We start from the raw sequence: 17429 nt of genomic DNA, 5'->3' as shown, positions 1-17429 counted from the left end.
GAGTGTGCTGAACTGTTCTTCACTGTGCAGCTTCGTGTCGTGACAGAAGCTCCGGACAAAACTTTAGTGCCGGACTGTCCAACGCCAGGCCTCGAGGGCCGGAGTCCCGCAGGTCTCAGATGATCCAACACAGCTGATTCAAACGGCTGGATGACCTCCTCAACATGCCGTGAAGTTCTCCAGAAGCTGCTAATGAACTCATGTGATTCACGTGTGCTGACCCAGGGTGAGATCTAAAACCTGCAGGACACCGGCCCTCGAGGCCTGGAGTCGGACGCCCCTGTTTTAGCATCTTCAATCCTGCAGACGCCAGAATCATCGGCATAAAGCACAAAACGTTTGTTATTACAGTGTGTCAGAGCATTTATTATAGTTCGGGTGTTCAGTCAGTGGGAATAATTTTAAAAAGGCGCAGCTAGTTGGGAACACTGCAAGTAAAAGATTTAATGAAGGCGTTAGCATGAGTCAGTCAGGCGTGAAAACAATTCAAATTCTGGCTCATGTCTATAAAACGTACTGATTTGTGGTCTCACTGAATGAATCCAGAGTGGTTTTGACACTCATGCCATCCATGTCACATTTTCATGTCTGTGTTATTTTTAAATGTGTTCACTAAGGGTGTGTATCAGAGGTCATTGGGTTAAAATGCAACAGCTGGGATGAAATAGAAAAAGCTTCTTTCAGGTTTCACACGCGCATCTCTGCAACCTTTAGAACAGGATCAAACAGATTTGTTTTTCACCACTATTAGTGTTTTTGTTTAGAGACTGCAATGAAGGGGAAAAAACGCAGATTTAAAAAATAATTTCTCTCGGACGTGACTCTGCAGTACATATTTGATCTCCTCCAGTGCGTCAAATTGATGATCCTCTGACTTCATTTCCATTTTTAAGATGAAGTCACACTGAGGAAAGTCTGCTTGCACCCACCTCATTTATCAAAGCCTGTGTCAGTGCAAAAGCTGAGTATTTACCCCAGGATGTCTCCGTATTAGTCCACGTGCACAGTTTCACCCTGGGAATGACCTCGGTCACAGTCCCATTAATGTCACACACAATTATGAGCACAGTCCTGGTCTCAGTGCTCACCGTCCAGCATCCAACCAAAAAATAACCAGTCCACTGAAAACCGTGGAAGAGTTTTAAAGAGGATGCTTGCTCTCTGCACAATGAGCAGCATGTTCTGGCCAACAGTTTACGCCAGCTGCCCATCCTGATGCAACAGTTCCAGTATGCAAATGTCCTGTTTATAAGGGGAAACCTGCAGTCAGCTGGGGCTGCAGAAGCCACCTGGATGAGTGAGAAACGTTTCTCCCACTGAAAACGCCACATCCAGATAAACAGAATAACTTTATGGGAACCGCCTCGGATAAGATGCAGAACATCTTCAAGAACCTTCAACCAAGCTCTCAAATCTACTCGTGCAGCAGAACAACAGGAAAAAAGTCTCCAGAAAATCCTCAAAGATGAAAAAAAGAAACAAGCTCGTGGATTGTGTCACGTCCGTGTCACTCACACCTGAGGAAGAGCACCGTAGTAACGCCAGTAAATAAAGACTGGTGGGTGTCTCTGGTGATGCAATTGTCATAGCAACACAAATCGCTCACGCGGTCCTGGCTGAGCTTCAATTAGCACTCGGCACGAGCCGAGGTAGCTGCCTCTTACAGATTCAGCTCATGTACACAGCTGAGTGACTGCTCACTGCAACGATCAACTCTTCCTTCGTTTTGATGCTGAACTGCACAAGCAGCCAGTCAAAGCATCACCTGACTGCTCGACACGTGAAAAACATTTTCTCAACTTTGAGTGCAAAAGCAAAGCAGCAGGTTCACCGTTCAGTCGACAGGACGCCATCGCCATAAATACGTCGCGTAAGTTACGACGCGAAGAGGCTGAAATGCGTCCATGTGGAGGCATATCGATTATTAACATAACGTGTTAATAATCAATACATATCTGAAATGTGAGATGGACGGTTAAACCATTCATTTACCTGAGTGTTCATCAGTATGTGCACCAGTCCAGTGGCTCCGTGTGTGGAAATATTTCTTAAGTGTACAAAAGCTGCTGTGGACGCAATCATCTCAGTGTAAAGTCTACAGGCCACGAGGGTCAGGACGATGAACACTAATGAGCTGCGCGCTGAAGCAAACCAGAAGACAGAATGGAAAATGATTTGGTGTCGTTTGTAATTAGGACTCCGAGCTGAAAGAAACCACGAAACATGAAACCCGTGGAGTCAGATCCACATTCTGCATCTCGGAGATGATCGACCACCGCGGACTCACCAGCCTCAAGCCACAGGAATGATTGTATGTTTCTATATTACAGCGTGGAGTGTATCAGCAAACCTCAGAGACTGAGCGTCTGTTCATACATTAAACCTCACAGCAGGACAAACAGTTGCCTTCTTTTATTCTTACGATCTCCTCAATGTAAACAAGTTCGCCCAAATAAACTGAAGGTAGCCAGGACAATAAACCTGATCAGACACTTCAAATGACTCACACAGCTGAACATTTTACAGGAGCTAACAATAGCAAAGTGGCTAGAGCCAAAGCCTCGGTATGAGCAACGCATCACAGCATAAACGCTCTGGTTCTGTTACATTAAGCAATAAACTTAATGAAAGTACCAGAAATTTGTTTTAATATATAAATCTGTCCCAACTCTGAGTTTGTCAAATTCATCAGCTAAATGTTCAGGAAATGGTTTACACTTCATTACTTGGACTTCTTCTAGTAGCAAAGCACTTAATCAGCTGTAAATATGAGAGGACCTTAATGCAGTTTGGGGCAAACTGGAAAGTTTATTCATTTCTGAAAATACTATTTCACATCGAAGGAAAGTTTATTTTTCTAATATCTCGGCTACACGTCTCGGAAAGAAAACCCACTTCAGCACTTTAACTTTTCAGCCCTGAAGGTCATTTTCTCAGACGCCAAAACTTCAAATATAACATTCATTAGTTCATTATTAAATGTCATTATGTTGCAGTTATTTGTTTGAAATGTCGTACCAGGAGTCAAAATATTTCATTCAAAAACGAATTCTTAATCATTTGCTCCATCAGGCTGCTACTCTAAGATTTTTTTCTTAAGAAACACCTTTGATGTCGAGCTTGCCTCTCACAGTCAGTATTTTCTACTTCTGAGCCTTCGGCAGCTCTGCCTGCTCCGTCCTACGTTCCTTCCACCTGATGCTACGAAGAAACTTATGGAAAAAATGATTTGAACTTTTAAAGAACAACATTGCCATCCTGAATCACTGCTGTGAATGAACTGAGTGCACCGATGAAGAAAGAAGCACAAACCCAGCAGCGATGAGGAGGAAGTCGTGTATTCACTTCTTTCTACAGTGTGGAAACAGATTCAGAGAGGAGGACACAGGAGTCTGTGCAAAGTCCGCGTGCTGCAGGTGGAGGTCCGTCGGGCTCTGGCAGCTTTATGCTCCGTCACCTCCTCTCAGCACTTTCTGTGAGCCCAGTACTCTTTGATCCAGCCGAGACCCTCGTCTGTGGAGCCTGCAGTGCAAAGAGAGAGTTAATTACGGCTGTTTTCTAAGTCTTTTTCATAATCATTCCTTAAATCACACGAACACTCACCTTGCGGCTTGTACTCACACCCGATATAACCCTGGTAGCCGATGTTTTCCAGTGTGTCGAACAGGTAGCTGTAACTGAGCTCTCCGGCGCTGTCGGGCTCATTTCTGCTGGGAACCTGAGCAATCTGGACGTGACCTGAGAAACGTGGCAACCTATCATCTTGTGATGTGTTCACACGAAACATAAAACCAGGTTTTATGTGTGAAACTGCCCAAATTTGTGTTGGGCAACATAAAGAGCAGAAGTCAGCACCTGACCAGATACCTACTGTGGATAGGATTATCTCCAGTAACACGGAGGACCTGGGAGTGCTTTTGTCCTTCAATACAGACACGAAAGAAACACGTAGGACTCTTTCATCTGTGCAATGATGTGTCAGAGTGATGCTGAAAATCAGCCCGTGCATTTGTTACTTCTACACTTCAGTCGCGCTGCACACAGAACTAAACTAGACAGAAAGACTTCTGCCCAGTGCAGACACAGCCTCTCTGAGTGCAGCTGACAGAGGTCAGTGTCCATATCAAGATTATGAGGTCTGCAAGGTGATTTTAATTAACATCCTTAATGCCACTTGTGTGATAAGACACAGATACCTTTAGTCTGCCTCTGAGAAAGAAAAAAGCATGCTGCTCGATAACAAGGTTCAAGTTTTAAAATGTCATTTACGGCAGCCTACAGTCAGTATCTGATGCTGATGAAGCAAACGACCTGATGGACCTCGTTTCCTCTGTAGCTGCTGTTTAAAGGCAAAGCACATCCACAGCAGATTCATATCATCAGCAGGGTAAGTCAGTTCCCTCTGCACATCCAGTTTTTGTGCATTATGGCCATTTCCTGGCTCTAACTCAAGCCACCACGCCGTCACCCCCACGAGTTCGAGCACTTTCAGAATAGAAGAGACAGGAAGTGTGAGTGACGGCAGAAATTAATAAAGAAGAGAAGGAAAGACAGGCAGCCTCTGCAGATATTAACCCAGAAGGATTCGATTTGAGGTCTTGACTGCTATAACTGATTTGAGTTTTTAATACCAGATGAACATTTGCATACTCACCAATGACAGGAATATACTTTTGAATGTTTTGTGTGAGGTTTCCATCCATTATTTGCCAGTGAAAGATGTCCTGAAACAGTGTAGACAGCTGTTACGTTATTTGTCTCCACTTTAGACACATTTTGAAAGAACCCACCATCTGCAGTTTCATATTTGGCTTTCCAACCTTCTCCAGCATTGCAGATGCTGCAGACAGAAAAAAGAAGCATTTACATGTGCTGGAAATGAGACGACATACTGAACGTCATCATTACAACATCGCGCCGTTCATGGTTCAGGGTCACTGATGAATAAACATACCAGCTCACATTTAGGTTGGGATTTTACCGCTTTAGCGGTTGACTAATTTTAATGACACAGTCTGAAGGCCTTCACACACCAGATGCATAAAAACTGTGCAGTTTTTGGACCAATTGTTAATGCAGCAGCTGTAATTTCACTTTTTAACCAAGCTCGATTTTTCGGCTCGGAATAAACCGATCTGACCAATCAGACCACTGCATTTGGTTGGTCCAGCTCAGCGATGATGGAAGATTTCATTGCTGCTGTTGGAAACAGGCTTTTGCATCATTACGTTCACGAGTTAATTTGGAAAAAACAAACTGATGAAAGTCTTTAAAACTTTACCAAAGTCTACAGGTTGCACGTGCAACCACTGCCATTATTCATTTTGATGTCTGAGACTTTTATGACTCTTTGGAGAACAAAAGTAGTGAAACTGGTAACTAAGGTAACAGGAAAAGACGTAGGCAGACACAGCAAAGCAGCAGGAGCAAAATAGTGTTAGCATGTCTGCATGAAGGACATATAATACACTCGCATCTAACATGATATCCAGAGGGTCAAAGGTCACGAGTATGACACCTGGACTGAGCCCTGATATTATCATCATTCTAGTCAACCAGTCAACTCTTACTTGAAGCTCCAGCTGAACTCATAGTTTGGTCAGGTCAGCGGTTTTTGATCATTCATATGCAAAAGTAAACATAACGTGTTTCTTGATGTCAGTTCAAGGGTGTTTAGAGTGGGCGGGCTTACCCTGATGAGGAGAGTCCAGAAAATACCTGGGGTCTGTAATCCTGGTGTTGATCGGTTCAATCAGTCCAGTGATTCCTTCCTAAGAGCGATAGTGTGATTGGTGTAACTTGAATCATATTTTTCATTCATTATACACATTTTAGTACCTAACAGGGACTCAAACCAGCAACCTTCAGGTTACTAGTTGCCAGTTTCAAACTCTGGGCGTCTCATATTTTGCTGCCCAAGCTAACATCCCAGACCTGGCTCACCACAACGTACTACAGGTGTCCAAAGTAGTGACTGTTGACAAAAATAGTTACCGAGAAATCCAAACGTTTGGGGAAAAGCCTGCACACTGTCCACAGAAGAGTCGAGAATATCGCCCCCGAGCACAGACCCTGCTGTCCTGTCAGAGGCGCTTCTATCTTTGCTTTTACTCTGCTCAGTAAGTGCAGAGTGGAAAAGGTTTCAACAAAAATTCAACAAAAACACATCATTTTGAGTCATTTTACACAAAACTATAGCAGCCGCCCCCCCAAAGGAACAAATACAATCACAGCTGTTGGCTTTTACGCTGATTTTACCAGATAATGCTGCAACTACTAGAATCAGGATTTCAGCAGAGAAACAGCAAGAATAAAACTGGAGTTTTAGTGTGTGCCAGCTTTGGTCTCTATTAAATTACAGTATACGAGCACATATACAGCCTCACATCATGGCCTTACTTTCAGCAAACAGTTGGTAAAAGCCAATGTGTCCCAGTGCCAGCCCTGGAATGGATTCAATTATGTTTTATTGTAGGTCTATTTTGCAATGACTTCTAGAAGCTCCACACGAGTGCAACTGTATGTATTAAAGGGATCAATTGAGCATGAAATATTTGAAATATCAAGATATAAACTGTCTATTGTGGTATAGCCTAAAATCATTGTCCACAGGCCATTACACCCAGCTCCATCTCTGTTCATATCTGGCAACAGTGCAGCTAGAAACGATACAGAAGTGCTTCAAACGCTGTCGCAGGTCAGTGTCGGGGCTCGTCCACGTGGATGCACATGCGGTTTTCAGAGTATTTCGCTGAAAAGCAGCCGTGTCAGACACAGTGGAGGGCTGGGAAGCGGTGACAGGGACGCCAGCTGAGGTGGAAAGTCACTGACTGATGTCGCAGTGGGCGTGGCTCTCAAGCAGAAGTTTGTGGAGAAGCAAACGGCTACAGAGCACTGAGTGACTCTCACGTTAGCTCATCTCTATGCGACAGCTTCAACCACTGGAACAGATCCAGTTGTTAGCGTGGAGATCCTCTTTCTCAGCCACGACACCAAACCGCCTCCACGTAGGCTCAACCCACTCAATTAAACATATATTTACCTTTGCTGTGCTCATCACGTGCACTCTGAAACTCTGCCTTTACTCGAGTGCAGGGATTAAATCCTTTTTCATGCCCAAAGGGGAATGCATTCATGAAAGATTTATGACTGCACTGCCGTGACAGTAGTGGTATGTTGGACAGAGAAGGTCACTTACCTTTGAAAGGATATCAGCGGCATATTTCAGATTCTGCACAAAGACCGCCTCCATTTCCTTAGCAACCGTCGCTCTGTCAGAGTCCACGGGAACTCTCCCAGCCATCAGGTGAATCCTGGAAAGGAAATGTAGAAAAGATGGCACACAGGAACATCTATTACTCTATTCTAGCTTTTAAAACACATTTATAAAGACTGCTTTTGTGCCAGACTTATTAACTCATTCACTGCCAGCCATTGGCAGTGAATGAGTTAAACCCATTGACTCATTCACTGCAATTGACGGCTATAGATGCCATTGGCAGTGAATGAGTTAAGGGAGCTGAGCTTGTCCCAAATTGGTCTGAATCGACCTTTTTCACAGCAGACACGTTGTCTGGTTAAAGCAGGTGTCATTAACAATGCCTGCGTTCTGCTGAAATGTGACAATGAGTCTGCACGAGCAACACCAGCAGCTAAATGGATTTGTATTTTTCACACACTGTGCCAAATCAACATGGCTTTGTTCAACTCTGTACCTGCAGGGCAGCTTTACACACCTGAGAACAAAAGTGACACACAAAGATCTCCAAAAGGTGCGTTTGTTTGGTTTATCAACCATCTAATCAAACTGGCTCAAATTATGAGATAACTCGGCGGCAATTACAAGAATTAAGAGACAAACAAGCTTTTCAAATTTACGTTGCCAGCTGCTCGGAAACAAAACAGAAAAATGAGCCGACAGATGTTGAAAAGAGACGTTTCCAGCACGTTCCAGGGAACAGCCGGGCGCTCGGACACAAGGGGCTGTTTTATGACTCGCATTTGGCAACATGTCTCCTTGTTTGCAACTGTGGTCAGTCTAACACGCAATGATGTCCAGTGAGGATCTGGAACCATAACGCCATGTCACAGGTCAGCCAGCATCCTCTACATGAACAAAGCAGTGGGGATGATGTACGCTTTAAGTCCAGATCAACACACAATGTCTTCACTTAACCTTTAGTGGAAACGCGACGCTCCCGTAACTGGATAAGACAAAAAGGAAACGCACACTGGTGGAGCCACAGTCATTCATCCAGCTGCTCGTTTATTTAACACACGCTGTCGTTGCAAACGCGTAAAACACTAAAACTGGTAAAAACAAAACTTTGGAAACTGAACAGAGCACTGCAACATGAAGTAGAAATTTCTGCTTTACATCTACGGAGCATCAGCGAACCTCGGCGGACCTCTCTAAAATCTCGCACCATTAGACAGCACCATTAAGAGGCTTAGCCCGTCCCAGAGCGGTCATCAAGAACCTTACGCTGAAATTTCCTGTAAATTACTCCGATTGTATCAGGGGACAACGCCAACGGGCGGAGTTATTGATTGCTGTGACGTCACGCCTATTTACATGAACTGAATTGACTTTTCCTGGTGGTACTTTGGTCCCGACCACAGTGGACTCTGGTGTCTGCTGCACACAGCTGCTTCTGTTCGCTAAATCTCTGCAGCCTCTGAAGACAGCATATGTTGGCAAATCTGTAGCCTCAGATGCCAGAAGTGTGATTAACTTCATTATAACACATCCAAAAGATATCAGGCAGTTAATGCATTTTATGAAAAAGTCACAAAAACCAGCAAAGCTGTGACTGAAAGCTTCCAGTAACCAGAAAATCTTCAATGCAAATTTTGAAGATGAACCAGAAAATCAACAGGAAGTTACAAACCAACTGCTTTGACTGTGTCCAGAACATCTGTGCACGGTGCTGAAGAGATATCAAATGAAATTAAGTTCAACTATTGCTGAGCTTTACTTTCATTAAGTACCAGCTGGTGTGTCGTGACTTAATCAGACGATAACATAACGGAGCGACAAATGACAACAACTCTCGAGGAAATGAGGGCTGTGCAATAAAATGCAAAAACAATTCAACACATCCACCAGTAAATCACCTGCTGGCTGAACCTGCCAAAGCAACCGCAGCATGTACCAGTAATGCTGCGGTTGTGTCACTGCCAGCACAATGAAAATGACCTTTGATTTTCTTATACTTTGTATAACATTTGGCAGAATGAGTGGACACCATGTGGAGAAAGCAGTCTTTGTGTTTTAAAGTAAATGTGTTTCGGCTGCTGAGAGCACAATGTTTTACTTAGTGAAGGAGCACTTACATTTACAGAGTGGTATTACTAGGCCATAAACGTTGCCTGGTGTTCAGCAGACAGTGTTTGGGCTCTTGCTGGCAGCCATGCCTCTTACTAAAGTGCCTTTCTTCTAGCTGCTCTACTATCATGGCCCGAGAAACGTCTGAGCCTGGTTGACTTGCAACTGTAAGTAAGTTAATTTTATTTATGCCGCACTTTTCAAGAACAAAACACACAAAGTGCTTCACAATGTGTTATAAAGAAAGCGCACAGATACAACAATTTAAACCATGTAAATGGATCCAGCTAAATAAAGGCAAGCTTGTACACAAAGCTGAAGTCCACCGGGAGCGAGTTCAGCAATTTGTGTAAAACAGTCTGCTTTGGTGCTGAGCCTGGACTCACTGCTGGAACAACCAGCATCACTCAGTACAGCTCACTGAGAGAGACAGCTGACCCCAGAGAGCAGGGGGGGTGATAGTGTCCCATTTTTATATTTACAATATTTACAGTTGGACTGCAAACATTCAGCGAGTAATTTGAATAATTCCATCGTAAAAAATTCTCGACACAAATTCTTTGCTTCGTTTAACACACGGCTCTGGAAATGTGAGCCACTGAGAACAGAACTGCAATACAGGTAATACAACTTAGGAGCAGCAAGTAAACAAAAGGTTAAGTTAATTAAGTTTATTAAGCCCGCCAATACTGACAACACCACAGCAGCAGAGATGATGATGGTCTAACATGGAGCCAGAGTTTACACACTGCGAAGAACAAACCTCTGAGTCCAAAGACGAGGAGTATGTGGTCAATGTCCCCGCAATTAGCTGAGCTGACGACATGGAATATGTTGACGGGTTAACCAGAGATGAGCCGGAACCACGCAGGTGGCCAGCGCCCCCCAGGGAGACGAGGACGTGCTGGACGTGTGGTTTGTTGAGGGATGAGCAGGAGAGCCTATCGCAGTGCGCCGCTACTGCTGCGTCGGCCGGCCACAACGACGCGTCTCTTTTTCCCGTGCACGGACCCTCTCCTCTGCCAGCTCAGGACACGTTGTAATTCTTATCCTCCCACCGGAGCCCATGACGGCCAAAAACTGGCGTCCCATGTTCCCGACTTGGTCTCTGAGCTGACCGCATCATGCAGCAAAATACTGTCACCTGTGTCACTGTGGACCTGGATGGTGCTGAGGAGGCTGGCTTAGCTGGAGCTGTCCCTGGCTGCTTATCTGCCCCCGTCTCACAACCACGGTGACGGTTGCCCCACAACTCTGCCGTTCACGCACTGCAGCTTCAGCACGCGCAGCTGGACAAGATTTATCGGGTTCAGGCACTGCCGCTTCGTCACAGTGCTCCAGACGTACCAGGCGATGTCCCTGGTGGTGCTCGGGCTGCTGGTTCCTGCAGACAGCCCGCTGGCACTTCTCCTTAACAAGGTCATAATCGCCACTGATTAGATCCTTCGTGCGCCCCGCTATGCAGTAGTGGTATGGAGTGCTGCACCCTATGCAGCACTGCCTTGGCAGAGGGATGGTGTTGATGGGAGTGGCACAGAGGTACCTGTGGCTGACGCTCTTTGATTTCCCAGACAGGGACAAGGCTGTGTATTTGACGAACCAGTGTCTGCTGCTGGGCTATTCGGACCATCACTGGAAGCAATGCAGGCTGGATTTGATCTGAGGAAGAAGCAGCTCTAGCTCTCACAGGCCTGCCACTCCTCTGCCGACCTGCGAGAGAGCGGCGCCCACGGCTGCTGCGGGTGACCTTGCAGCGAGCGCACAGCCTCCGTATCGACTTCCACACCAGCAAACCCTCGGGCCCAACAAGCCTCAGCCCTCCTATCTCTGGGACCGAGTGGAGAATGGGTCCAGCGGCAGGGAAATGCTGCTTTTCCCTCTCTGTTGCTGTCCAAGAGGCACCACTTAAGTTGTGTTTAGGTTGTCGGCCCCAGACAACACTGCACTTTTCTACCACCGTCTACGAAGCACAAACCCCCTGCACACGAAATTTCTCAGGTTGTAACTCCAAGTTTGGGTATATTGAATTTTCAGGTGACCAAATCAAGTGTTCCTGCTGTGTTTCATTGCTGTGCCCCACCAAGGTGTCTCCAACAAACTGTATTAATGTACACGGTCCTGTGTTACAATCAATGAAAAATGCTTATTCAAATGCTCAGCCTGCAAGCGAGTGAGCCAGGCCAGGCAGGTGATGCATTTCCCCATGAACACACTGGCAGCGTTAGCACCCCTCAGAGAGATGGGTGTTTGCATCTTATCTGGACCACTGGGCTCTCGTAACTTGCTAAACAGAGGAGGTGACGACATAGCTTTTGCTGGAGGATGCTGACGGTAACCACAGCTTGCATGTTAGCTCTCTGTCCCTGGAGAGAGCCCTGGCTGCTGCACCAGGGCTCTCCGACTGGCAGTGTTGTTTCACAACGTGGTATCCACCACTGCTTCTCTGATGGGGTGGGGAGCTCTGTGTGATGGCGCATCAGTGAGAGGGATCTGGACCACAGCACAGGCTGCACATCGATCACTTACTAGCAGTGTTCTCAGCTCTCAAGCATTTTCGTCTGATTCTGAGGAGCCAGAATATCCAAGTCAGGATGGTCTCTTATATAAACAGGCAGGGAGGGGTATCTCCAGTTCTAGAGAGAGCACATCGGCCCCGCATGTCCTCAGTTCATCATGATGACAGGTTCAATTTGACAGCTAAGGGTCTGCCCCCAAGCATGGTAGCAGAAATCAGGAGCCTCATATGCTTACAAATGGGCAGCCTTTGAGGAATGGTGCCAGGACCATCCCAGTTATCCATTTCGACATTCCTGCAGGAGCTGCTGGATAAAAGCATTTTTTTTTCTACAATTGAGGCTTATTAAGCAGCAGACAGGGTGAGAGCAAGTGCACCTCCCCTTGCTATGCGTTTCTTTGAAAGGGCTTCACGGGCTGAGACCCGTGGTTAGGGTCCGCGTCCCTGTATGGGACGTCTCTTTAGTGTTGGAGGCCCTCTGTGTATGCGAGTATGTGGATATGAAATGTCTTTCATATAAGACTGCATTACTTCTTGGTTTCCCTTTTGTAATTATTCTGATTACTTGAAGAATCAATGCAGCCCTATTACACAGCACAAGACAAATGCAAGCGTTCGTATGACTACACGCTTGTTAATAATATATGCAATTTCTTTGTTTCTCAGGTTGGAGGTTAGGGGATAAAAAATGGATTTCAATTTACCTCTTACAGTCCAAAGCTCTGGCATACTTCACACTTAGATCCAGTCCCTCTCTGAACTCTGCTTCTCTTCCAGGAACTGCTCCAAGACCGAGATCACCTGCCTTTATATCTCCTGCAACACACACACACACACACACACACACACACACACACACACACACACACACACACACACACACACACACACCACTCTTAAGCTTAATTTCTGTGTGTTGAATGCCTGCTGTAGTGGGTGACATCATTGTTAGTGTTTATGATGCGTCTTCATTGCTCTGCCTCCGTAAGTGAAACTGATGATCTTGTTGCTCTGGGTGATTAATAATCTTGAACGACAGTTACTTTTAATAAAACCCTGAGGAAGAAATGAGGACTTCAAAACCAAAACTATTCACAAACTGTCAGAGCCATGAAAATAGGGAAAACTGTTTGTCTATGCTGGCAGATTCCTACCCAACATATCCTTGTTCTAATCAATATACTATGTTTACACTAGAGATGGACCGATCCGATATTACGTGTGGGTCCGATACTGACCTAAATTACTGGATCGGATATCGGAGAGAAATAAAAAATGTAATCCGATCCATTAAATATCACAAGAGCACCTCACAAAATTTCCCAGACCTCCAAAGGGAGGTGCCTGGGAGACATCTTAACCAGTGCCCAAGTCACCTCAACTAGCTCCTTACAACATGCAGGAGAGTCAGCACCTCGGAGTCAGAGTCTGAGTCCTACAAGTCTGAGGCCACAAAAACAGTGGAAGTCTCCCACTGTGTTGGAGAAGAGACGCTGCCTCAAGCAAGAGAGTTCAAGCATTTTGAAATCTTATTGGACCAGCAGATTGGTGCAACATCAGCAGAATTGCAGGTATTGTATTGAATTGTCAAGGTGACGAGAGCACCAAGTTGAAAGACTGAGACAGTCCATCTACGTCCCAACTCTCATGGAATTTGGGTAATGACCAAAAGGTCGCAAACTCATGCAGTTGAAATGACAGTATGGTGGCTGGGTTCATTCTTAGAGAAAGGGTGAGAGCTCAGATGACTGGAGGCATAGTGTGGAGTAGAGCCGCTGCTCCAGCATATCGAAAGAAGACAATAAATGCAATACTTTTGTTAACCCCTTGAATTATAGCTTAAAGTCTACACTTCAATCAGATTTTATTTATTTATTTTAAATGATCAGTTTCTCCCTTTATTAACCACCTCTCAGTCAGCTGAGAGGAAACATTAACACGTTTCGCCAGAGAGCCACAACTATAAGGCCACCCTGCCTCCCCCTCAATGACATGTGGGACAGGCTCCAGCCCAACTGTGACCCTGAACTGGATAAGCAGATGATGCATGGATGCGGTAAGACTAGGGGCGGAACAATCCTCAAACAGACTGAAACTGTGACACAAACACAATGCAGCGCTATCGTCCTGTACTCACCCTGTACTGAAACTGCATTAGTTACATTAGAATAGCTCAAATGTAGTATTTTTGGCTTTGTAAAACATGCCAGTAGTAGTGGAGCAGTAGCACTACCTGACACAGGCCTGACTGGCTTTGTATTGGATTTAATTTGTATTTTTAATTTTCAAATTGGCTTATTTAAGAATATTTGTCATTAAAAGAAAAACAATTAATATTTATCGTTTTAAGAAGGTCGTGGGTTTTTTCTTTTATTGTTGTGCACTCCCACCCGGGAGGAAGTTGCTCTCCACGCCATTCTTCAGCATTGGTAGTTAACATGAACAGCTGCGTGTAACGGTGCGACCCCCTCTAGTGTCTACCTGGCGGGGTGTTGATAAGGACGACCTCCACCCCTGTGGCCTTTCTGACTCTCTGAAGCTCCTGTAGATCCGAATCGTACAGCCACGCTGCCTCCACAGCCTGAAATCCAGCCGCGGCTGCTGCTAATATTCTCTGGCTGAAGTCCGGAAGCTCTGTGAACAGCCACGAAATATTCGCACAAAACTTCAGTGGAGCCATTCTGTTAAACTTCCGAGGCCAACGACCGAGTTCAGCCGTCCAGCTGAACTTTCTACGTGCTAACAGACAGGGAGGAGCTACGCTAAGCTAGCTACATTTCCGTCGGTCTGGACCGGAAATGGAAAGCAAACCTTTCAAAATAAAATAAATATTATTTGAATTTTTATGTATATAGAACACAGTTCCTTGAAAATGTTCTGACGTAAAGCTAAAATATAATTAAAACAAATCACCATTGATATTCAATTGTTTTACACCACATAAAACCATTCGGGGCCGAACAAAATTCATGAAATAATTAGAGCCCTTTATTGTGAAAAATAAACCGGAAACGTTAATCTTAGAACGTCAGAGGAGACCGGTGTTATCGTCACGTGATTGGCAGCGTGCGTCCTTGCTTGTTTTTCTAAATCCAGTACGATTATAATTTTATTTAATCTTATTTTATTTTACTTTGTTCATTTTATTCTACTTTATTTTACTGTAAAATTATACCTTAAAGTATAAATAATACAAAAATAATAATAAAAATGTAATATAAAAAACTAAAGAAAAAGTACAGCAAAGAATGACTTTTAAATAAGATTGTAAGTATGCGGATAAATGTAATCTCAGGTAGGAAAATACTGTTTTCCCAAAGTTTTAAGTGTTTTAAAATACACTGTCTCCAAAACAATAATGAGTTAAAAACAGTGTTAATGTAATATGTTCAACTCCAGCATCTCAATGTTTATGTTTTCCTTGTTGCTTTCTTTTCTTTTCTTTGTTCGTTTTTTGCTTGTTTGTTTGTTCTTTTGTTTTATTTAAAGACAAATCACAAATGCAAAAAAACGTATTTCAGGACAATGTTTTTGAAATAAAACTCTATTACTGAACTGTACATTAATTTACTTACCACACACTTACAAAAAACTGATATCATACATTATTGCTCTGGTTCATTTGATTCTTTATTGTTTGACTTATTTCAGTCTTTTTTCTTTCCATTTAGCAGTTTTGGTTCGTTATAAAACATCTGTCATGTTTATCATTGGAAACCTTCAGATTGTGAGGTTTGGCAGCTCAGTTTATCCCCAGTTTGTGCTCTTACATGGGCTTCTAGCTAACAACAGCTATTCACATCATCCATATGTGACATTTTTCCATTGTGAAAAGGCTCTTTTAGTAAGTTCTCAGCTTACATCTGTGTTTCCCATCCTGGATTCCAGCAGGCTGCTAGCTGTGGTTTGATTCTGAAGCAGAGGTGGACCTTGGGGTTACAAATATAGTTTTTGTTGTGCTCTGAGCTGAATGTTTTTTTCTCAATCCAGATATGATATCCAGCAACAATATCAACCTTCTGGGTTTTCCAAACCCTGCAGATCTGTATCTTTTAGAGGAATTGGTGCTTATCTGTGGCCTGTCACCTACTGATAGGCACAAACCAGGGTTATCTTAACTTGAATTCACAGTAGCTTACTTTCTCATTAAAAACATATTAATAGACTGTAAAGGCTCAGAAACAATCATGGTCTGCTATCTCAGTTGTAAATAACTGGATACAGATATTAACCTTATGTATAGTGTTTTGACTAGAACTGGTCCTTTAAGTTGAACATAATATTAGTGTCTTCTTTCACCTGTGCGGTCCTGTCACCGCTTTGAAACATCGTGTGATGTTGCCCTGGCAATGAGTCTTTACAGCACCATGGAGGAATTTTGTCTAACTCATCTTTGCTTAACTCATTGTTGTAATTGAGCAACACTGGAGTGTTTTCAAGCATGGACTGCATTTCCAAGGCCATGCCCCAGCATCTCAGTCAGATTCAGGTCAGGGCTTTGACTACGTCACTCCACATACAAGTCGCACATACATGTTTCTGCTAAGCCATTCAGAGGTAGACTTGGTGTGTTTCGGATCATCGTCCTGCTGCAGAATCCAAGTGCGCTTCAGCTTGAGGTCACAAACAAACTGCCGGACAGTCAGCAGAATAACATGGTTCAGTTTAGCACAGGAAGTCTTCCAGGTCCTGAGGCAGCAAAACAGCTGCAGACCATCACACCACCGCCATATTTGACTATTGTTATGATATTCCTTTTGTGAAATGTTGTGTTAATTTTACGCCAGATGTAATGAGCCACACACCTTCCAAAAAATTTAACTTTTGTCTTGTCAGTCCTAAAGGTTTTGGGGATCATCCAGATGTTTTTGGCAAATGTGAGATGAGGTCCTTTTTGGTCAGCAGTGATTTTCTCATTGAACTCTGCCATGCAGGCCATTTTTGCCAAGTCTCTTTTTTATTGGTAAATTATAAACTCTGACTGTGACTAAGACATGTAAAGCCTGTGGTTCTTTAATGTTGTTCTGGGTTCTTTTGTGACCATCTGAATTAGTTACCTTCTGGACTAAATTTGGAGTAATTGTGGTCGGCTGGTCACTCCTGGGAAGGTTCACCCCTGTTCAGTGTGGATAATGGCTCTCTCCATGATTAATTGGAGTCTCAAAGCCTTAAAATGGCTTCGTAACCCTTCCCAGGCCGATAGATGTCAGTGACTTTGGTCCTCAGGGGTTTCTTTAGATCGTGGTATGATGTGTTGCTTTCTGAGATCTGTTAGTCTGCTTCACTTTGTCGGACAGGCACCATTCAAGAGATTTCTTGATTCAAAAACTGCGTTTTGTGTTTACTTGAGTTATCTTTGTGTAATATTCAAATTTGTTTGATGATCTGAAATATGTAAGTGTGACAAATGCAAAAAACTAGAAAAGGGAACAAACACTTTTTCACACCACTGTATACCCCTCAGCTCCTAGTAGATGCTCCTATAGTATCAGTCCTGCGTCGCCTCATTCTTATCCCAACTTAAAAGTGTCCATGCCACCTCCCCGCCTGGCAGGTTGACAACAATACCCCATACCCTTTTGCAGC

The 17429-nt window shown here is 44.1% G+C and overlaps 1 protein-coding gene across 1 annotated transcript; it reads right to left on the bottom strand.

Moving 5' to 3' along the window:
* Positions 1-3322: 3322 nt before the first annotated feature.
* Positions 3323-14622, bottom strand: hyi (hydroxypyruvate isomerase). Its single transcript, XM_004561555.2, has 8 exons — positions 14325-14622; positions 12548-12659; positions 7199-7313; positions 5693-5771; positions 4791-4840; positions 4655-4724; positions 3604-3738; positions 3323-3522 (listed from the first exon to the last, which is right to left on the bottom strand). Exons 1-8 carry the CDS (start codon positions 14521-14523, stop codon positions 3464-3466), a joined length of 819 nt encoding a protein of 272 aa, XP_004561612.2. The 5' UTR covers positions 14524-14622; the 3' UTR covers positions 3323-3463.
* Between the last annotated feature and the right edge of the window lie 2807 nt (positions 14623-17429).

Source organism: Maylandia zebra, linkage group LG15, assembly GCF_041146795.1.
Source record: "Maylandia zebra isolate NMK-2024a linkage group LG15, Mzebra_GT3a, whole genome shotgun sequence".
Lineage (NCBI taxonomy): Eukaryota > Metazoa > Chordata > Actinopteri > Cichliformes > Cichlidae > Maylandia > Maylandia zebra.
Note: the sequence above shows the minus strand (reverse complement) of the source record. Positions and strands in the feature narration are given on the sequence as shown.

What these genes read in the sequence shown, in the direction of transcription:
- hyi (XM_004561555.2), bottom strand. Translation starts at nt 14,523, where the DNA reads ATGGCTCCACTGAAGTTTTGTGCGAATATTTCGTGGCTGTTCACAGAG. An exon ending in CCTTATCAACACCCCGCCAG is followed by an intron (nt 12,660 to 14,324) that starts GTAGACACTAGA and finishes TGTGTGTTGCAG; the next exon opens with GAGATATAAAGGCAGGTGAT. An exon ending in CAAATATGAAACTGCAGATG is followed by an intron (nt 4,725 to 4,790) that starts GTGGGTTCTTTC and finishes ACACTGTTTCAG; the next exon opens with GACATCTTTCACTGGCAAAT.